Below are 18350 nucleotides of genomic sequence, written 5' to 3'. Positions count from 1 at the left end.
TTTATAGCTGGCAATAGTCACATATTTTTCGGATGAAGTTGACAAGAATGACAAGTAAAACGACATTGACATTTCCGATCCCATTTTGTTTGGCTCTTAACAGTTTTATGTTTTTTTAGAAGATAAAGCTTATAAATACAATATATTCATATCTAAAGAAAATGGATGTTTCAACACTGTGAAGAAATATTAATGAATCATGAGATATTAATTGCCTCTGAAATGTTTGTATGCACTTTCGATGAAAGGATGAACATATAAATTTTTGGTATTATATTATTGTTTATTTTTTATATGAAGCTCAGTTTAACGCAGCTTTCTGTGAACGAGAGTTAGAAAAGTGTTTGCATGGTGAAACAAACATATAGTAAAATAATGTACGCTAAAAAGAATAAGAAGAATATAAATAATGTGGACACAGGGGAAGACAATTATGAAGCTGTTGTCAAGAAAACTAAAAAAAGAAAAAATGATATAACCAATGAGAATACTAATATTGAAAATAAATCTAAAAAACGTAAATTAGCTACCACGGAAGAAGAATCTGTATCTCATAAAAAATTGAAAAAGAAAGTAAAAGGTATTACTGTTCTAGAAAACAATACTGAATTGCATGTAACTGAAGATAATAGTATGAATAACATGCCAACAACTAAAAATACTAAACGTAAAAATAATACTGCCAAAACACTATCAACTGAAGCTACAAATCTAGATATTGATGATAAACCTGAAGTAGTTACAAAAACAAGCAAAAAGAGTAAAAAGAAGACAAAAACAATTGAAGATGAATCCAAGGATACAAAAACAGACATAGGTAACTTAGCTTTAGTGCTATAAGCATTGAGATTTTCTGAAATGTTTCACTTTAGATGCAGTTGGAACTGATCCGGGTGAAGGAGTTTCTCATACAAAGCATTATAATAATTCAAATATTTCCAATGATATGGTAGTTGATAGTAACAAGGAGCAAGTTATGAATAGTACAAAGCAACTTATGCACCAGGAAGTCGACATTATAGATATTAAAACTGATAATGTAAATGAGGACAATGAAAAAGTTGTCACAATATCAATTAAGGATATTGCAGGTATGGATTCAGATTGGGATGAAAACATTCTACTCAAACAGTTAGAAAAACGAGTAGAAAAGAAAGATATAACCAAAGGTAACAATTTCATTTTCCCACAGATTGTTTCTATTCTGTATTTATCTGTTTTTAGAAAAAAGAGTTTGTATTAACTGGCCAGAGGTTGATTTAATTGAACTTGTGGAGAGAATGGAAGTAGGTATTCCTGAAAATGATTTAAAGCCATTCATGAAAACAGCTGAGGAGCTTGAGTGGGAAAAAGTAAGTTAAATAATATATATATATATATATATATATATATATATATATATATATATATATATATATATATATATATATATATATACTGACCAGATTATTTTCAAATTTATCTATTTTCTTCAGTTGTTGATGTCAGCATATTCAATCAGGTTTTTTCCTTTTCTCCTCAGTTGCTGCATTTCTCAATGTTTTGTTTTCTCTTTTTCTCAGCCCTCATATTTAATAAATGAATAGAAATATCAGAAATATGTTGAAATTGGTTATTCTGTATTGTATTCTGGCGGTTATATTTAATTAACAATTTTTTTTTAATTAAAGATAGCTTTTAAAAATTACACTATAGAAGATTGTAAGAAAACATGGTTATATGTTTTGAAGAAAATTCGAAAATATAGAATATTAAAAGAAGTTCTTGAAGATGCTAAAAAATGGGTAACAACTGCAAGATTTAAAAAGAAACCAACAAAAGTCCAGAGACATCCTGATATGCCAAGACGACCTCTTTCTGCATATTTCATTTTCTACCTAAAAGAAAAAGATGCCTTACAAGTAGAACACCCAGGAATTGATGCAGTAAGATAATTTTTATGTATATTTTTCTTTAATTTTAGAAATATGAGGATAAGTTTTAATTTTCATCAGAAACCACCTGAAGTAACCTTAAAGCATATCATATATTAATCGTAGTAATACTATTGATTATTTTGGCATATTTCAATTCAATACAGTAGTTACAATTCTAAGAGTTACCTATGTTGGTTTAATATTATTGTTAGAAGTTTATGTTTTGTGAAATACTGAATATATATTCATGAAATTTTTGAGGAAGATAAATTCAAAGAGTATTATTGTGTGAATCTATTTTGAATTGGGTTCACAGAGTTTTTCCATGAAAGTACTTCAATGTAATAAGAATTCCTAATATTGATTATGTTTGTGTTGAGGTATTGGATCCTAATATCATAGGTCTATTTTTAATTGTGGGGAAACTTAATAAGAATGTTATTTGGATTCAGCAGAATGGATTTGTAGTTCATTCATCTCATACAAATAAATTACACCTAAATAATGTTTTTGATAATTGTTGCATAGAACATGTGGATCACTTCAATGGCCAGCTTGATCACTAGGTTTGGCTCTAAGTAATTTTTTTAAGGGAATCAAATTCATAAAACAAAACACCTCATAATTTATTTTTTCAAGTGGAATATATTTGAAAAGTTTGAAAATTTCAAATAAACAATTAACTTTTTAAGTTAATGTATGTGACAAAAGATTCTGGACAAAATTTGTAGTGCAATTTTGAAACAACAAAATAATGTTAACAATTCATCTATTCAGCACTTTTTCTTAACATATACTTAACAAGAAACACAATTTAATTTATACTTGAATTGAATATTCTACATCAAAGCTCATTTTCGGCTTCCTAACCCTTATCATACTTCTCTCTACTCAATATCGCCCAAAACTAACCAATCTCTGGTTATTCTTGTGTAGTGACATGAGGCTAGATTCGGCCAAAGTATTATTTTATCATTGGGATGATGTGTATGAATAAAATTAACCAATTATGGTAGCATCTTCTGTATAAATATGTTTATCTATCGCTTCACCCCTCATATCCCTGACATAAAGAGATATGGCATGCCAGACCAAAACTTTATCTTGAAATTTCTTTTTAGATTTACATTTCACATCATTGGGACAATTTTTTATGTTATCCATATAAAATCCATCATTGTCTTTAATTTTTGAATGTGATAAGGTGAAATATTTTTCGTCAACCATGAACACAACTCTGTTCTCTATAAAGTGACATCTTCCTAATGCAAAGCAACATATCGGAATTCTAAATGATCTTCAGTATATTATGGACATTTCTTCATTTTCCGATGTTTTACTCCCTTTCTCTTCAGTTCTCAATTGAAGGTCATGTGAGAAGCTCGAAATTGGCGAGCTGACCTTCGAGTTGATGTTCCTAATTTGTCTTTTGCACATTTCACCAATCTATTTGACTAGACATTAGTCAAATCTTTAGGCCGCCCATTTTTGGTAAGATTTAAACATGGTATTCCTTCTTCACATTCCCTTATTGTTTTATAAATGGTCGAAAGTGCAATATTCTGCTCTTTAAATATATTTACAATTTCAGTTTTTGACAACAGTCCAACTAAACTGTATTTGACAAAAATTGAAATAACAAAATCTGTTTTTCTATGGTAACTAAATTCTAAGCTACTTAGAATTAAATTGAAGGCAACGAATTTTTTTGCAAAAAATTTTTTTACGTACCTCGAGCTTTTTTTAGTGAATTTCAATAAAATCTGTTGATAATTAATAAAATTATTCGAAATTATTTGAAATCAAAGAACAAAGAATTGTATTGCACATGTATATTCTTGTATATAAGCTAGGTTTGGAATCCTGAACTCCTCTACAGAATTTAAGACATTCTATAGCTTCAGTATCTTAAAGTCACACCTCTCCAAAAGATGGTTAAAAACTAAAGTATGAAACAAAACCTCAGATAAATTTTTCATAACATCAGGAGTGTTCTGGCACCAGCACTTTGAGTCTTTTATACATCTAACTCACCAGTCTCTACAGAGACAGAAATTGGAACATTCTCTGTGATGATATTTTAATACTATCAAACTCATGAAAATCAAGAAATGGCTTCAAAAACAACAATGATTAGAAAAATGGAAGTTAGAATACATTAATAGATGGAATCTTATGCCAATGCAGGGCATGGCCCTCAAGCCATCAGAAATAAAACTTAGGTCTTCATCAAAGTATAATTTGACAATGGCAACTGACTTAGTTATATCAATCAATAAAATCTGTTTCTAAAGATACTAAAAATCTTTATCCTCAAGATTCATATCACAAAAAAGCATTTAATTCGAATTATTTACAGTTACATTAAAATTTATAAAATAGATCTTTTTTATCCTTGATTGCTTTTTCGTTTCTATGTATGTGAATCATTTCTAAAAAAATTCTTCTTCTTATATTTGACTCTGTTTTTCGATTTGTTTTATTTATTGATGACTACTATTTTCTAAATATTGAAATGTTCTATTTGAACAGCGTCACAATACTTTCAAGGAAGCTATATTATATTACTTCTTCTAAGTTTTGGTGCTCTAGATTTATAGACTTAATCTAGTGTATTATTTATTAAAATTCGTTGATAGAAAATAAAACTGCATTAACAAATCATCGAATCTCAAAACATACATTTAATTAGAAAAATGAAAAATCCTTGAAACAAACTCAATACTGGAAAAAACATTTTCAGAAATGGTTCAGATACTAGAAACGAGAAAACTATCGCAGAGAAAAAAGTTCTTATCAATTTAAATAGAATTTATGAATTTTATAGTGACTGTGAATAATTCATATGGAAGTTTTTTTTATTTTTTGTAATATGAGAACTGAGGAGGAAAGTTTTTAGTTTTTATAAACAGAATTTATTTTGATATTCATGTGGTGGTATGTTATCTATTAATATAATTATGCAGATTGTCAAAGTCAAATCATCTTTATATATGTGTATGTATATACTTGTATTATCTATTTTTTAGACAGAGCTAGCGAAATATTGTGCTCAAAAATTTAAACTATTACCTGCTGAGAAGATGCAGAAGTATGAAAAACTCGCGAAGAAAAATAAAGAAGAATATGAACAAAAAATGAAAGAATTTTAGTAAGTAAAAAATTGTATTTGCATTATTCATTGTAGGTGTCTACCACTAAACAGACACATTAAGTCGGAATGAATTATTTAAAAACTCAATAATATCAGTTTATGATAATTATGCTAGATATTCAATTTTAGTGAACTACACCCAGAGTTCAAAGTAACAAAAGAACCAAAACCTAAGAAAATTAAATCTCCAAAACCAGTTAAAGAAAAACCACCCCCTAAGCCACCAAAACCTCCTAAACAAAAAATTCCTAAACGTCCTCTTTCTGCTTTCCAATATTTTCACAACGCCGAAGTTTCTAAAAATCCAGTGGAAGACCAAGATAAAACCGCAATTAGAGAGATAAACAGAGAAAAGTGGAGAGAAATGCCAGATGACAAGAAAATGGAATGGATTACTTTTGCTGAGAGTGAAACAGTGAGATATGAGGTACATTAAAACAATTGTTAATATCATTCCTTTACAGTCTATAGTATTTCGAACATAACGATTTTTACTGAAACATTTCATTACTCTGAACAGAAAATTACCTTAATGAGTGCTGCAATAGTGATATAGCCCGCCAAGATCTACGTTCAGGGTATACATTTTGAAAAGATGTTTATTTAATTTGGTAATTAATAATTAATAAATATATAAATATAATAAATAATAATTAATCAATTTTGTTTTGAATTAAGTGCATTTTCACAACAAGCTAATTTTCATTTATGTCACTCTCACTTGTATTAACAGTAAATATAAGTGGATAAACTTCTTCAATTACTCTTTCATGGAAATAAACGTTTTATTATTTTATCCAAGTGTATACAAAATCTTGTCACTTTAATAAAAAATTTGTTTAAGGACTTTTTCTAATAATCCTGTAACCATTATCTTTTTCGTAAACAAAGTAGCCGTTCATATTCAAACAAACTTTTGATATCAAATATATTTAGTAGGTAGAATGATATCCGCATACCACGTTATGGGAAATTATGAAAGTAGGCAACCATTTATTTACTTGAAATTTTCTTACTAAAACATTATGAGTGCGTTTAGCCTCTAACAATGGAAACATAATTTTATGGTGGGTATTTATTACTAATAGAGGTATCCATCAGGGTCTTAAAAAGATTAATTATTCATTTTAATATAATTTGTTTCATGTTTCAACGTTTAAATATGTATCAACTAGGTTTAATGTATATATATGGACATTGAATATAAATTGACATTTCTATTTCTATTTAACAGTATATTTCTAGTCTTGTTTGCAGTAAGATTGGAGAAAGTGTGTAAAACTGTAGCATTTGGCTTTTCTGTTGTATATTATAATTTCCAAATTTGAGAAATTAATCTTTATAGCTATCAAATAACAAAACTGATGGTCTTACAAAGTGCGCTTGCCTCAAAAAGCCTTCTCATTTGAATGCAGTGCCACTGAGCAGTGTTGTGAAATTGCATATTAAGCCTCAAAAAACCTCAACTGTAATTTATAAATTGAAAGATATCATGGCAATGAATGTCTATAGAGATACTTTTTTTGAAAAGATTAACAGTTGTATATTCTGATCACATTTTAAGCAGATTTTAATACAATTTTAGTTTATTTTTGTTTTCGTGAGAGAATATTCAGGATATTCGATTTGAATAGGTGCACTTGATGTTTTACTTTCATTTGATTAGATATTTTTGTGGAAAAATAAAACCACTGTGTCACTAATAATTCAACCACTGCGTTACTTTTCTTGTCTCTTGAATCTCATACATAATTTCCAATATATTTTTTCTTACGTTCTTTAAGTCGTTAAATTTGACTGTTATCTGAGAATTTGTTACTTTAGTAATGTTTCACAATTGTCCATTTTATTTAACCTTTTCCTATATAACCATATTCAAATATACTAATACTAAAATATCATCGCTGCTGGTGCAAGTATAGTGTGATGCAGACATATATTAATCTTATCAAGCCAATAAACAAAAGAAAGTTGAGGATTGCGATTTATATTTTTTTTATTATTGAAGTGAATAGTTACGTCATTATAAAGGTTATACAACGTACCAGATAGAATTTTGAATGAAGGTGAATTAAGTGATGAATCATATTTAATATCTGTAGTTTTTGTTTAAAAAGAGTTTCTAGACGCTGTGTATATTGAATAAATTACTAAAACTCTATGAATTTAAAAAATGTTTTACCTATTCAACTTCGTTATTCAATATCTATACCTTGTATGCCGGATTTGATGCATGCAATATGCTCAAATTGGAATGGTTAATGTCTTATAAAGTAGGACTATGCTTTTTAAAAACATTATTGGATATGTACAAAGTGACTAATTAAATTCGCCCTAACGTTTTCTTTGCTTTTGATATGTCTTTATACGCTTTCTCCGATTTATTTAAGCATCTTAAAACTTTCTTCTTCCACATATTGATTGTGAAATTTCTTATGTGTTGTTGTGAATAACAGGATATTCTGTGATTAATATTAATAAGAATAACAAACCAGGGAGGTTAGTTATTCTTATTTTGCATTGGCATACACATCCATATATTTAACATTTCCAGTAATTATTATATAAGTTGATTAGTGGATAAATTACAATTTTATAGGAGGAAATGCAAGAATATGTAAAAAATCACCCAGATTACATAACTAATGAAAAGAAACCTCAATTGTCGAAAGAAGATCTTCTTGTTAAAGAGCGCATGTCTGGCAAACCATCAAAACCACCTGTAACTGCTTACAACTATTTTGCAAGGTTAATGCTTCATTCTGACGAAATTAAAGACGTTCCAGTGAGAGATAGACTTGTGTTCGTTTCTAACCAATGGAAAAAATGTTCTGACGAAGAGAAAAAACGTTACAAAGAACTTTTTGAAAAGGTGAGAATTTGATTTGAATTAGTCGAACCTTAGATCTTTACTCTTTTATCTAATTAAGATCTCTTTTTTGCCTTTATTATCAAATTTCTAATTATCATAATTATTCATTGCAACCAGTTCTATTTTATTCCACCTGAACTTTTCGTTTGTTCTCCGGGGCCAAAAGTAACTTAATCAAACCTAACTTACCTTAATACAAAAGTGCTTACAAATTACATTTCAGGTGTTATAAAGAACCAATCGCAAAATCCCATTTTTTCAGAGAGGCTAAAAAAAATTCTTCAAATTACAATTAGTGATTTGGGGGAAATATTCCAACTGTAATTGTTTGTTAAAAAAATTTCAGAATTTAGGAATTTTTTGTTGGAATAATAGTTCTAATTACTGTTATGTACACTTTGACAAATAGAAAATGATTTATATAACATGGATAACAAACTAATTTTGTAATTAAATTGTCCTTTTACCAAAAATAAAATAGTAAATGTTGGGGACAACAAATATATCTTAGCCAAAAGAAAAGTATTTTAAGACTCTAGATAAACACTTATTTAAATTTGAACTAAAGAAATTATTTAACAGGAAATTGAGAAATATAACCAAGCTTTTGCTGCATACTTAGAAACTCTCTCAGAAGCTGACAGGAAATTGGAGCTACTGAAGTCTCATCCCAAGAGGCGAAAATCTGAAGATGAAAAATCTAAAAAAGAGTCAAAATCTAAGAAACCATTAAAGAAAAAGGTTGAACCTAAACCAGAGAAGAAAAAGATGAATAACAAAGTTTTGGACAAAAAACCAGAAAAAATAGCAGAGAAACCTAGGAAGTTGGTAGAACCAGAACAACCTCCAATGTAAGTATTCAGAAATACATTCTTTTTTACATGATCCTTGTATTATTATAACCATAATTGTATTTCTATCAACTGTCGATACTTTCATCTTGACGAGAAAAATCTCATTTATCTACTGTGACTTTGAGATGCATATCATCCACTAAAAAACATAAAATAACTTTTCTGTTTCTTATGTCGATGTTAGTTACATGTAGAAGCGGGATGCAACATATATGTATATAACCATCACGCCTCTACAATGGCAAAAAAACGTAAATATTTGAGGTGATTTCTGGTCATTACGTAAAAAAAAGTATCTCCACCAAAGAACCAAAATTTTTGTCTCTTCAGTTCGGATTACAACTTTTAGAACAAATTTAAAATTGTTATTATTAAAAATCTCTACGATTTTTAGCAGCACACCAGTCTTGCCACTCCTTGTATTTATTTAAAATATCAAAACTAAGTTTTGGTATGTTTCAGTTTTGAAGTGCACGTCCCCACAATCATTCAATTTCGTGTTCAAACTTCTTACTATTTCGAATCCTTTCACTCAGGCCCAAAACCGACTATGATCAAAAGTTGAGCGAGTCGAGGCAAAGTAACATGAAGCAAAGTGAAGTCTGTTTCTATCTTATTTGTTTAATTTCGATCAACTTTGCGAGTAGTGTAGTGAACGCTTAATATATTTTGTTTTATAAACCTTTTTGTTTCAAAATGTTAGAATGATATTTATATTAAATTTTGTTCCTTGCACATCTTAACAGCTTCAGTATCTGATTATATATTTCGAATACTTATGTATTCATCGTCTGGAAAATAATTAAGATTTTTGGTGGTTTTTGATATTATTAAATTTTGTAAAAATTTTTTAAACTCATAGAATTCAATATTCAAATTTACGTTGATAAAAATATTTCTTTTTTCAAGTAAGTTGATCATTGATATCTAAATATTTGGAAGACAACTAAATTGGTAGCATTTTGTAGTTTTGCTATCACTGCAGTATGATTTCATGCAACAGTTTTGCAGTGTCATCAGTATATACAGTTATTGTGTCTTCTATCTGTTAGATTCGCTAATAAAAAAAGTACCAAAAAAGAGTATAGTTGCTTCTATTTTTTTCAACTTAGAGTAAACAATCTGTTTGGTATATAGGACGTAAAAATTTCAGATTATAGATCAAGACATATCTTGATCTAATTGATTTTCTATGTAGTTGTTTGTGAATTTATACACTTGATAAATTGTTGTATAACTTTTAACTACACAATCTTTGTTAGTGGCTACTTCTTATTTTTTTCATTTATTGTATTTGTGACTTAATCTGGTGACTTAGTTCATCTTGGTCTCCATACGGCAAAGGGTTTCTTTGTTCATAATTTCTACATCCTCGTCCGAAGAGAAGCTATTTGAATTTTTGTTTTTTTTCTGAACTGGTTTTTTAAATTTGTTTATTTCATTCAACGACTCTTCATTTATTTCAAGATTCACAATATATTTTTTGCTGATAGTAATGCAATCTGTTCAAGGTTAATCAATAAGTGATGTCATTTTAATTCAATCAACTTCTTAATCAATGTACAACGTGATGGAAAATAAAGTTTAAATAAGCAAATTCTACTTATATGAATTATATTTTAGCTCGCCCTATAGATATTTTGCTACATTGTATAAAGGAGAGGGATCGGCTTCTCAAGCATGGAAAGAGTTAAGTGCTGAAGAAAAGAAAAAATATGAAGATGAGTTAGTAGATAAGAAGAGAGCATACATTCTAGATTTTGAAAAATTCCTGAAAAGCATGACCAAGGAGGAGTTAGAAAAGTATTCGAATAGTAGGAAAAAATTGAATAATCAAAAACATGAAGAAGAGGATGAAGAAGAAGAGGTGAGTAAAAATAATACTTCAGATTTTACTTGTTTTCATAAATATTAAAAATCCTTTTCCAACAAAAATAATCGTAGTTCTTTTGTAGTGTACATTGTTAATTGTGATACTAATTCAAGTTTTCAATATGTCGAGGATTACTTTTTGTGAGATAAATCTAAAGAAGTTTTTGTTAATATTTTTCCATTCTTATACTCTTCTGTTTATCTACTGCCAAGTTTCGCTGAAGGCTGTACACTGATGCATTATTTTCTCCTTCTAAAACCTTTTCTACTATCCTTCTCCACTTCCTTCTTTTTCTTACTCCAATTAGTGACATATATGGTTGTTAAGTCTTCCAAAGCTTTGTTTTCTGTCTTGCTTAGCTTTTACTTTTATTTACAATTGTATATCAACCTTCTCTAAAAATTTCATGAGTCTCAACTAACTCAGTTTGAGAAATATAATTTTCCATTGCTAATTGACCCTTCCCAACCCTTCTTCTGAGATGACTCGCCATCATTGGCATTGTTAAGTTGATTGTTCTACATCTTCTCTTGTTTATATATGTTTAGTTGTTTTATTCATTTGATACTTATTAGACAAATAAAATACATATAAACCGTTGAGGTTTGAGTTGAGAAGTTAATCTACTATATGCCATATTATCTACTCTGTAGAAATAGTAGAATACATACAAAATTATATACACTAGGGTCTCGGTAATCAGGAGAGGCAAAAACAATACCATTTCAGGATTATGGAGGCGCCTGGATTATAGTATGCAATATTTAATGGTAATAAAACACATGTGTAACCTTAGTTTCTTTAATCAATTTTTTACATTAAAGCCTAAAGACATAAATGTACATGTTCAAAATTATAACCATGGAAGAAAAACAGTAAGTTAGAATAAAACATTAGTTAATTCTTCTTCAAAAAGTCTGTTTATAATTTTCGCACTTCATTTCAAAAGCCCGGTCTTTAAGTCGAAGGAGGAACATAACTTCTTGGGTATCAAATTCGTTATCTTCAGCTCATTTCACAGCGATGTTTAAAGCTCCTACTGCTTCTGAATTACCAATTTTTTTAGAGGCGAGAACTTCAACACTATTGTCCTTATCTTGCTCTTAGTCCTCTCACATTGCCGCTCGCACAATCTCATACGTAAACGCTTCATATCTTTGTAACTCGTTCTAGGCATCACCAGCAGCTTATTATTGAGCTTCTACCTCACTTATTTAAGGATCATTGGCTCCCCTGAACGTATTAATCCAAGGTACCAATTCTTCCATGATTTGTTAATTAGCCATGCCTTAACATTGGCCCAGCAATTAGCCAAAAGAAAAACTGTGTCCTCTAAAGTTATCCATTTTAATATTCTTAGAACATAATGCGAGACTTCACATTTTGTATAACGTTCTGATCCATTGGTTGTATGATGCGGTGGTATTAGGTGGCAGGAACATTGCAAAAATTTTGCCGTTTTCTGAGATAACTTCATATGCTGATGGATGCCCAGGATAATTATCCTACTATAACAGTGCCTGAGGAGGCAAATTAACAGACAAAAGATGTCGAAGTTTATAAGTTCCAGCCGCATCGTTTGATTGTTTTTCTTTGGCCATTTCTAAACGTTTTATTCCGTGGCGTTTTTTTTTTAATGTGTCTAACCATCCCCGGCATTAAACCCGATATTGGAGTTTGTGATCTGTCGATGAAGAATACAAGCTTTCTTACAAATTATATTACCAGTTACAGGAACAAACAATCGCCATAGTTGCAAATACCATGTAAACAAAGCATTTTCTAAAACGAGATTTTCCGTTGTTTTCTGTGTTTTTTGTACACAGGGACCACGTTCTGTTAGGCTAATTTATTTATTAATGTTAATGTTGAATGTTTACGTGGCGGCGCCATGATGTTAGCGAGTGTACAAAATTAACACTATACGTACTATAAAGAAAGTCGATAAACAAAAAACTAACGACTCATTAGCTCATGGCAGCCCACACCTACAGCCGCCAGCTTCCCCCGCCAAGCCCATTGTCCGGCCGGATTACAGCGATTACCAAATAAGCTGGTGTCCAAATGACCGAGGCCCTACTGTACTATTACTTTTTTTAACACAAATTTACTTTTGATAGAATTCTATTTTTTCATTTTTTTCAGGAAACAAGTGATTCTGACGATAATTCAGAAGACGAATCAGGAGAAGAAAATAATTAGATATACTTATATTTCTAAAACTGCCAATTATGAGCATTCTTTTCTTACTATTTATATAATTAATCATTCATTAGTCATAATTGGTTGTCCCAATAAAGGGAATAATTTTTTTAGACCTAAAAACTGTTGTTATAGACATTTTTAAATTTGCTTCATTTTTGGAATATTTATGTGTTTCACATTTCATACATAAAACTTGAGAATATATACTATCTATCTGAATAAATCTCAGTCCTTCCGAAATATTTTTGCACTAGAAATTCCAAGTAACATTACTTATACATTGTGTCGGATTTTAAATAATCTAGTAATTTATTAAATAAAATATTTTCTATATATGTCCTTATTCCAATCACAAACTATAATTTGACGAAGTGAGAATCACAGTATATGGATCATTTCGAATTACTTACTTATGCATTTTTATACAGGGTGATTCATTAAGAATGTCCAATCTCTGAACTGTAGATTCTAGACCTCAAAATATGATGATTCTGCTCAACATGCCTTATGCAAATATTGCTAGTTTCCGAGATACGGGGTGTTCCAAATTTAAATTTTGATTTTCTCAATAATTTTTTGTTTTAACAATTTCTCTTCGAAAATTGGCAATTTTACGTTTTTTGGCATGAGAAATCATAATTTGCACTCTAATTTAACATTGTTAATAGAGGGCACTAGTTACACTTGTTTGTGTTAATTAAATCAAAATAAATTTTTTTGGGCAAAACTTACAACTAAAATAATAAAAAAATATTAAAAAGCGTTAAATTGTACAAAAAAAGTTACTCTTCTTTTATTGTTATCGAGTTATTTGCTTCTAAAAAGTTCAATAAATCTTAATTTTTTTATAAAAAAATTTTATTATTCCTTAAATATGTAACAATAACAAATTTGTAAACAAAAATAAAAAACTTGAAAGCAAATGCTCAAAATGCCCACCATTTACTTCAATACACTTTATGATCCGCTTTCGTAAAGATCTCTTAATATCAAAATCGTGAATTCTAGATTTTCTTCAAGAACATTTACACGAATTACTAGAGGATATACCTCTCGCTTTAAGATAAAATATGTGGTTTTTGCACGACGGAACACCACCACATTATTCTTTACAAGTTCGTCAATACTTAAACGAACAGTTTCCGCATCGATGGATTGGTCGTGGAAGTGAGTTTGCTTGGCCACCAAGAGGTCCTGATTTAAATCCTTTGGATTTTTCAAGTTTTTTATTTTTGTTTACAAATTTGTTATTGTTACATATTTAAGGAATAATAAAATTTTTTTATGAAAAAATTAAGATTTATTGAACTTTTTAGAAGCAAATAACTCGATAACAATAAAAGAAGAGTAACTTTTTTTGTAGAATTTAACGCTTTTTAATATTTTTTTATTATTTTAGTTGTAAGTTTAGCCCAAATAAAGTTTACTTTGATTTAATTAACACAAACAAGTGTAACTAGCGCCCTCTATTAGCAATGTTAAATTGGAGTGCAAATTATGATTCCTCAAGCCAAAAAACGTAAAATTGCCAGTTTTCAAAGAGAAATTGCGAAAACATAAAAAATTGCGAAAATCAAAATTTAAACTTTGAACACCCCGTATCTCGGAAACTAGCAATATTTGCATAAGGCATGGTGAGCAGAATCATCATATTTTGAGGTCTAGAATGTACAGTTCAGAGATTAGACATTCTTAATAAATCACCCTGTATGTTTCAAGATAAAAGTCCAAAGATCTGACATGTGAGATCGAAAACCTAGTCAGCTAATAAAAATGGTGAAAGTATGAGTTCACATGCTCAATGTATTTTATTCTTGTTTTATGAATGAAAGAACCAATACAATTTATTATATTTGAACAAATCTACGATTTTTATATTTATCTCAATAAAAATTGTGTAGATCAATATTTTTATGTCACTATTGATATTAATTAGAATCAACTATATTATTAGATACTTTAAAATGCGAATTTGGTCACTGTTTTCCGGAAAAAAACAAATGCAACACAGTTGTCTGACTTGCTTTTTCAAATAAAGAATTTTAACATGTCTTTTATTTCAATTATTTTCTTATACATATCAAGTTTCTTATATTTTATTATTATAATTTAGAATCATGTATTTATTTGGTATTTTATACTTGTTTCTTTATTTTTATTATTTTTTTCGGTAATTATAATTTACATTCTGAAAGGTATTTAAAATGTATGTATTATTGGTTAATCCAAATTGTCACTAGAATCTGCGTCTTATACAGATTTTAGTTTGTATATTTTTTTGTAGTCCAGTAGCTATCTGCAGGCAGTCGGTAATATGTGACTTTTTGTTGAGGAAAAACTACTTTTCGTTACAGTGTTTTCTAATTTAATACAAATTATTTAAGGACTTATTTCACTGGGGTATTTTGTATGAAATGATTAGAACTTTGTATAACTTTTTATTTCTTTATAAAATATGAATGTTATTGTTTCAATGCAAATCAGATTAAATGTAATATTTTAAATGTATTCTCATTGTTTGTCAAAACCCATAATTTTCGTTACAGCTAATAGTGAAGTTTTAGAGCTAAACATGGAATAATAAAAATATCGAAAACTAGAACAAAGATCTTCTGTCATTTATCACGTAATATATTGAATATAATGAGAAAATGCTAACATGCTTTTTCCATATGTGGTTCTCAAGTCGAGGGCAACTAAAACACACTTTATCTGAGGTGGAGCTCCTGCTGGAGCAGCATTTCAATTATTTACACTTTCATCAGACGGTATGAGGTCTTCATAACTTGAACAAGTTTGTAGTGAAAATTCTTAACTACTTCCTGTATCCAAAAGGTCCTGGTTTTTGTTCGAACTACATTGTTGCTTTCAGTACTTCTCATTGAAGTTATTTTCGAGTTTCGTCCTAAAAAATCGTACATAGAAGAAAAAAGTATCCAATTCAGTTCTAGTAAACTAAAATGTATTAACTTGACCTATTTATTTATATATATTTCATTAGTTAAGGAATGAATGTGAAATTTTCCACTAAAAAGGATTTCCCGCTGGAAACGTATTCAACGTCTTCAAGCTGCCCAGCTCATTCTAAATCCACAGAAGTACCAGTTATTCCAAAATCGAGACAACTATCTAGGCCACATAGTGAGCAATGAAGGAGTGACAGTGGATCTAGAGAATATTGCCTCTATCCAGCGATGGCCGCAAACAACCGATAAACATCAAGTTATGAGTTTTCTTGGACTTTGCACTTATTATCGAAGATTCTTAAGAAAATTGGGAGATATTGCCAAGTTCCTAACTCGCCTCACAGAAGAGGCAAGAGCTTTCCACTGGGATGAAAACTGTCAAACAGCGTTCGAGACAGACATTTAACCACGGCGCCGATATTGGGATATCTATTAACAGCAGGGAACTTCATCCTTGAGACGAATGTAAGCAACGTAGGTATTGGAGGAGTGCTCTCACAGATCCAAGGAGGGCAAGAAACAGTGCTGGGATACTTCAGTAAAGTTCTCTAGAAACTACGAAACCAGAACGGAGCTACTGTGTCACGAGAAGAAAAATTTTTGCAGTAATGAATCCGTGGACCACTTTTAGCAGTATATTGATATCCAAAATCGAGTCGGTGTCAGCCAACGAAATGCCGACTTCCTGCCTAGACGATCGTGTCCAGCAGACTGCTTCCTTCCAGACTCCTGCTACGTGTAATTGACCACATCGCAAGACAAATTCACCCATGAAACAGTATAATGTTGGAAGTCTTTTTGAAACGATTGCTTTGGACATCGCTGAACCATTTCCGACAACAGAAAGAGGTGATAAATACATCCTAGTCGTAATGGATGGAAAGAATTTATCAGCCGATATGGTGTGCCCCTGGTCCACAGCGATCAATGAAGAAACGTGGAGAGCCATGTGTTCCAGGAAATCTGTGACCAGCTCGAATTGTCGAAAGAATGAACAGGACAATTTGCAAATAGCTGTCCAAAATAGATTCCAGCCACCAGAGAGATTAGGATGAGTATTGATCCGCTATTAATGAGTCCACTGATGAGACACCTGCGAAGATTCTGTTTGAATTGGACTGTCGATTTGAAGAAGACCCTGCGGGAGAAGGTTATGATGGAGATGGAGAATACAAGACATACATACAAGAAGAATATACAAGAATTGGACACGGCATACAAGAATTGGACACGGAAGCCACAGACGTTTTAAAGAGGGGGATAAATTATGGCTGCACAACTCGAAGAGGAGAGCCTGACCCTGACTTCGAAGAGGTACCGGCAAAGCTATATATGGAGTCACTACAGAACAACAAGATTTTTTCACTCTGCCGGAAAATTATTCGTTGTCTTGCAACATCCCTGCCCGTATCGAGAACGCAACCGTCTGCCGGAAGAAGTTTGGTCAATTAGAGAAACTTGAAGAGCAGATCACAGCCCTTATCAAGACGCTGAGAATTAAATACGAACCTCTACCTGGTAATAAAAAATGAATTTCAAGATCAATCCATCTACCGCGATGTGTGGGAACACTTCAAAGCCTTCGCGATTATGTGTTGGGAGCCAACTTGAAGAAACCGGCTATGACCAAGATAGCGAGTAAACAGTTGGATCGTCAGGAACATAGTTCGGGTGATATTCCAAGATACCGGGGTTTACATATGGATTTGCAGCTATCCTCGCTGTTATCAATACCTGGTGAAGACGGTAATAGTAATGTTACGAACAAGTCATAAATTGTAAAGCCGGTCCTGTCCGGAGTTCGTAAATTTGGCGAAGTCGCGGCACGTTTGATATATTTTTTATAAACAGCGGAACCCGTTTGAGTTTTGTTTTTATATGTGTTTTTATCATAGCAGGTGGTTTCTTTACATTGTTTTAATTTTTAGGAAGGTCTTGGTATTTGTTTGTTTACTATCTAGAATTCTAGAAATGTCGTTTCTGCTATATATATCAAACATGTTCAGCGGAGTTAGTTTATAATAAATAGTCATAGTGAAAGAAACGAAATATAAAAGTAACCGAAGGATTCAAATAAATCAGTCAAGGGATAGTGGTAAGTTAATGATCATAAAGGTTATTTAAGTCTAGTGTATTGTTTAAATACACGGAAAAGTAAAAGTCAGTGCTCATAAATTCAACCCACCAACATACAGTAAATAAGAAGTACATTACAATATTATTGTTCATTTGAACATAGTACATAGTTATCAAAAATTATAATAATCATATATATAACAAACATCACAAAAATCTATGTATAAGTTTTACGAATATTGGTATCTAAGAGGATAGTATCTTTTTATAGTTATTAATAATCTCTTTTGCCAGATCAAAATTCATATGCCATATAATAATGTTGAAAGGTTTTAGTCAATTTTTTTCTGTTTCAAAAAGTACATATATTCATAAATTTTTTCAAAAACCATATTACGTTGAGATACACATATACGACGAACACATTCAATATC

General features: G+C 30.4%; 1 protein-coding gene across 1 annotated transcript; it reads left to right on the top strand.

Moving 5' to 3' along the window:
- The first annotated feature begins 5 nt into the window (after nt 1–5).
- On the top strand, nt 6–15382 carry LOC130894164 (nucleolar transcription factor 1-A-like). The gene is made up of 10 exons (XM_057800784.1): nt 6–817; nt 873–1169; nt 1225–1352; nt 1671–1925; nt 4946–5067; nt 5200–5497; nt 7670–7942; nt 8525–8793; nt 10420–10663; nt 12815–15382. The coding sequence occupies exons 1-10, from the start codon at nt 349–351 to the stop codon at nt 12869–12871; spliced, it is 2412 nt and encodes an 803-aa protein (XP_057656767.1). The 5' UTR covers nt 6–348; the 3' UTR covers nt 12872–15382.
- The last annotated feature ends 2968 nt before the right edge of the window (nt 15383–18350 follow it).

The sequence above is a fragment of the Diorhabda carinulata genome, chromosome 1, assembly GCF_026250575.1.
Source record: "Diorhabda carinulata isolate Delta chromosome 1, icDioCari1.1, whole genome shotgun sequence".
Lineage (NCBI taxonomy): Eukaryota > Metazoa > Arthropoda > Insecta > Coleoptera > Chrysomelidae > Diorhabda > Diorhabda carinulata.
The sequence above is the reverse complement of the archived record's forward strand: the minus strand, read 5'-3'. Positions and strand labels throughout refer to the sequence as shown.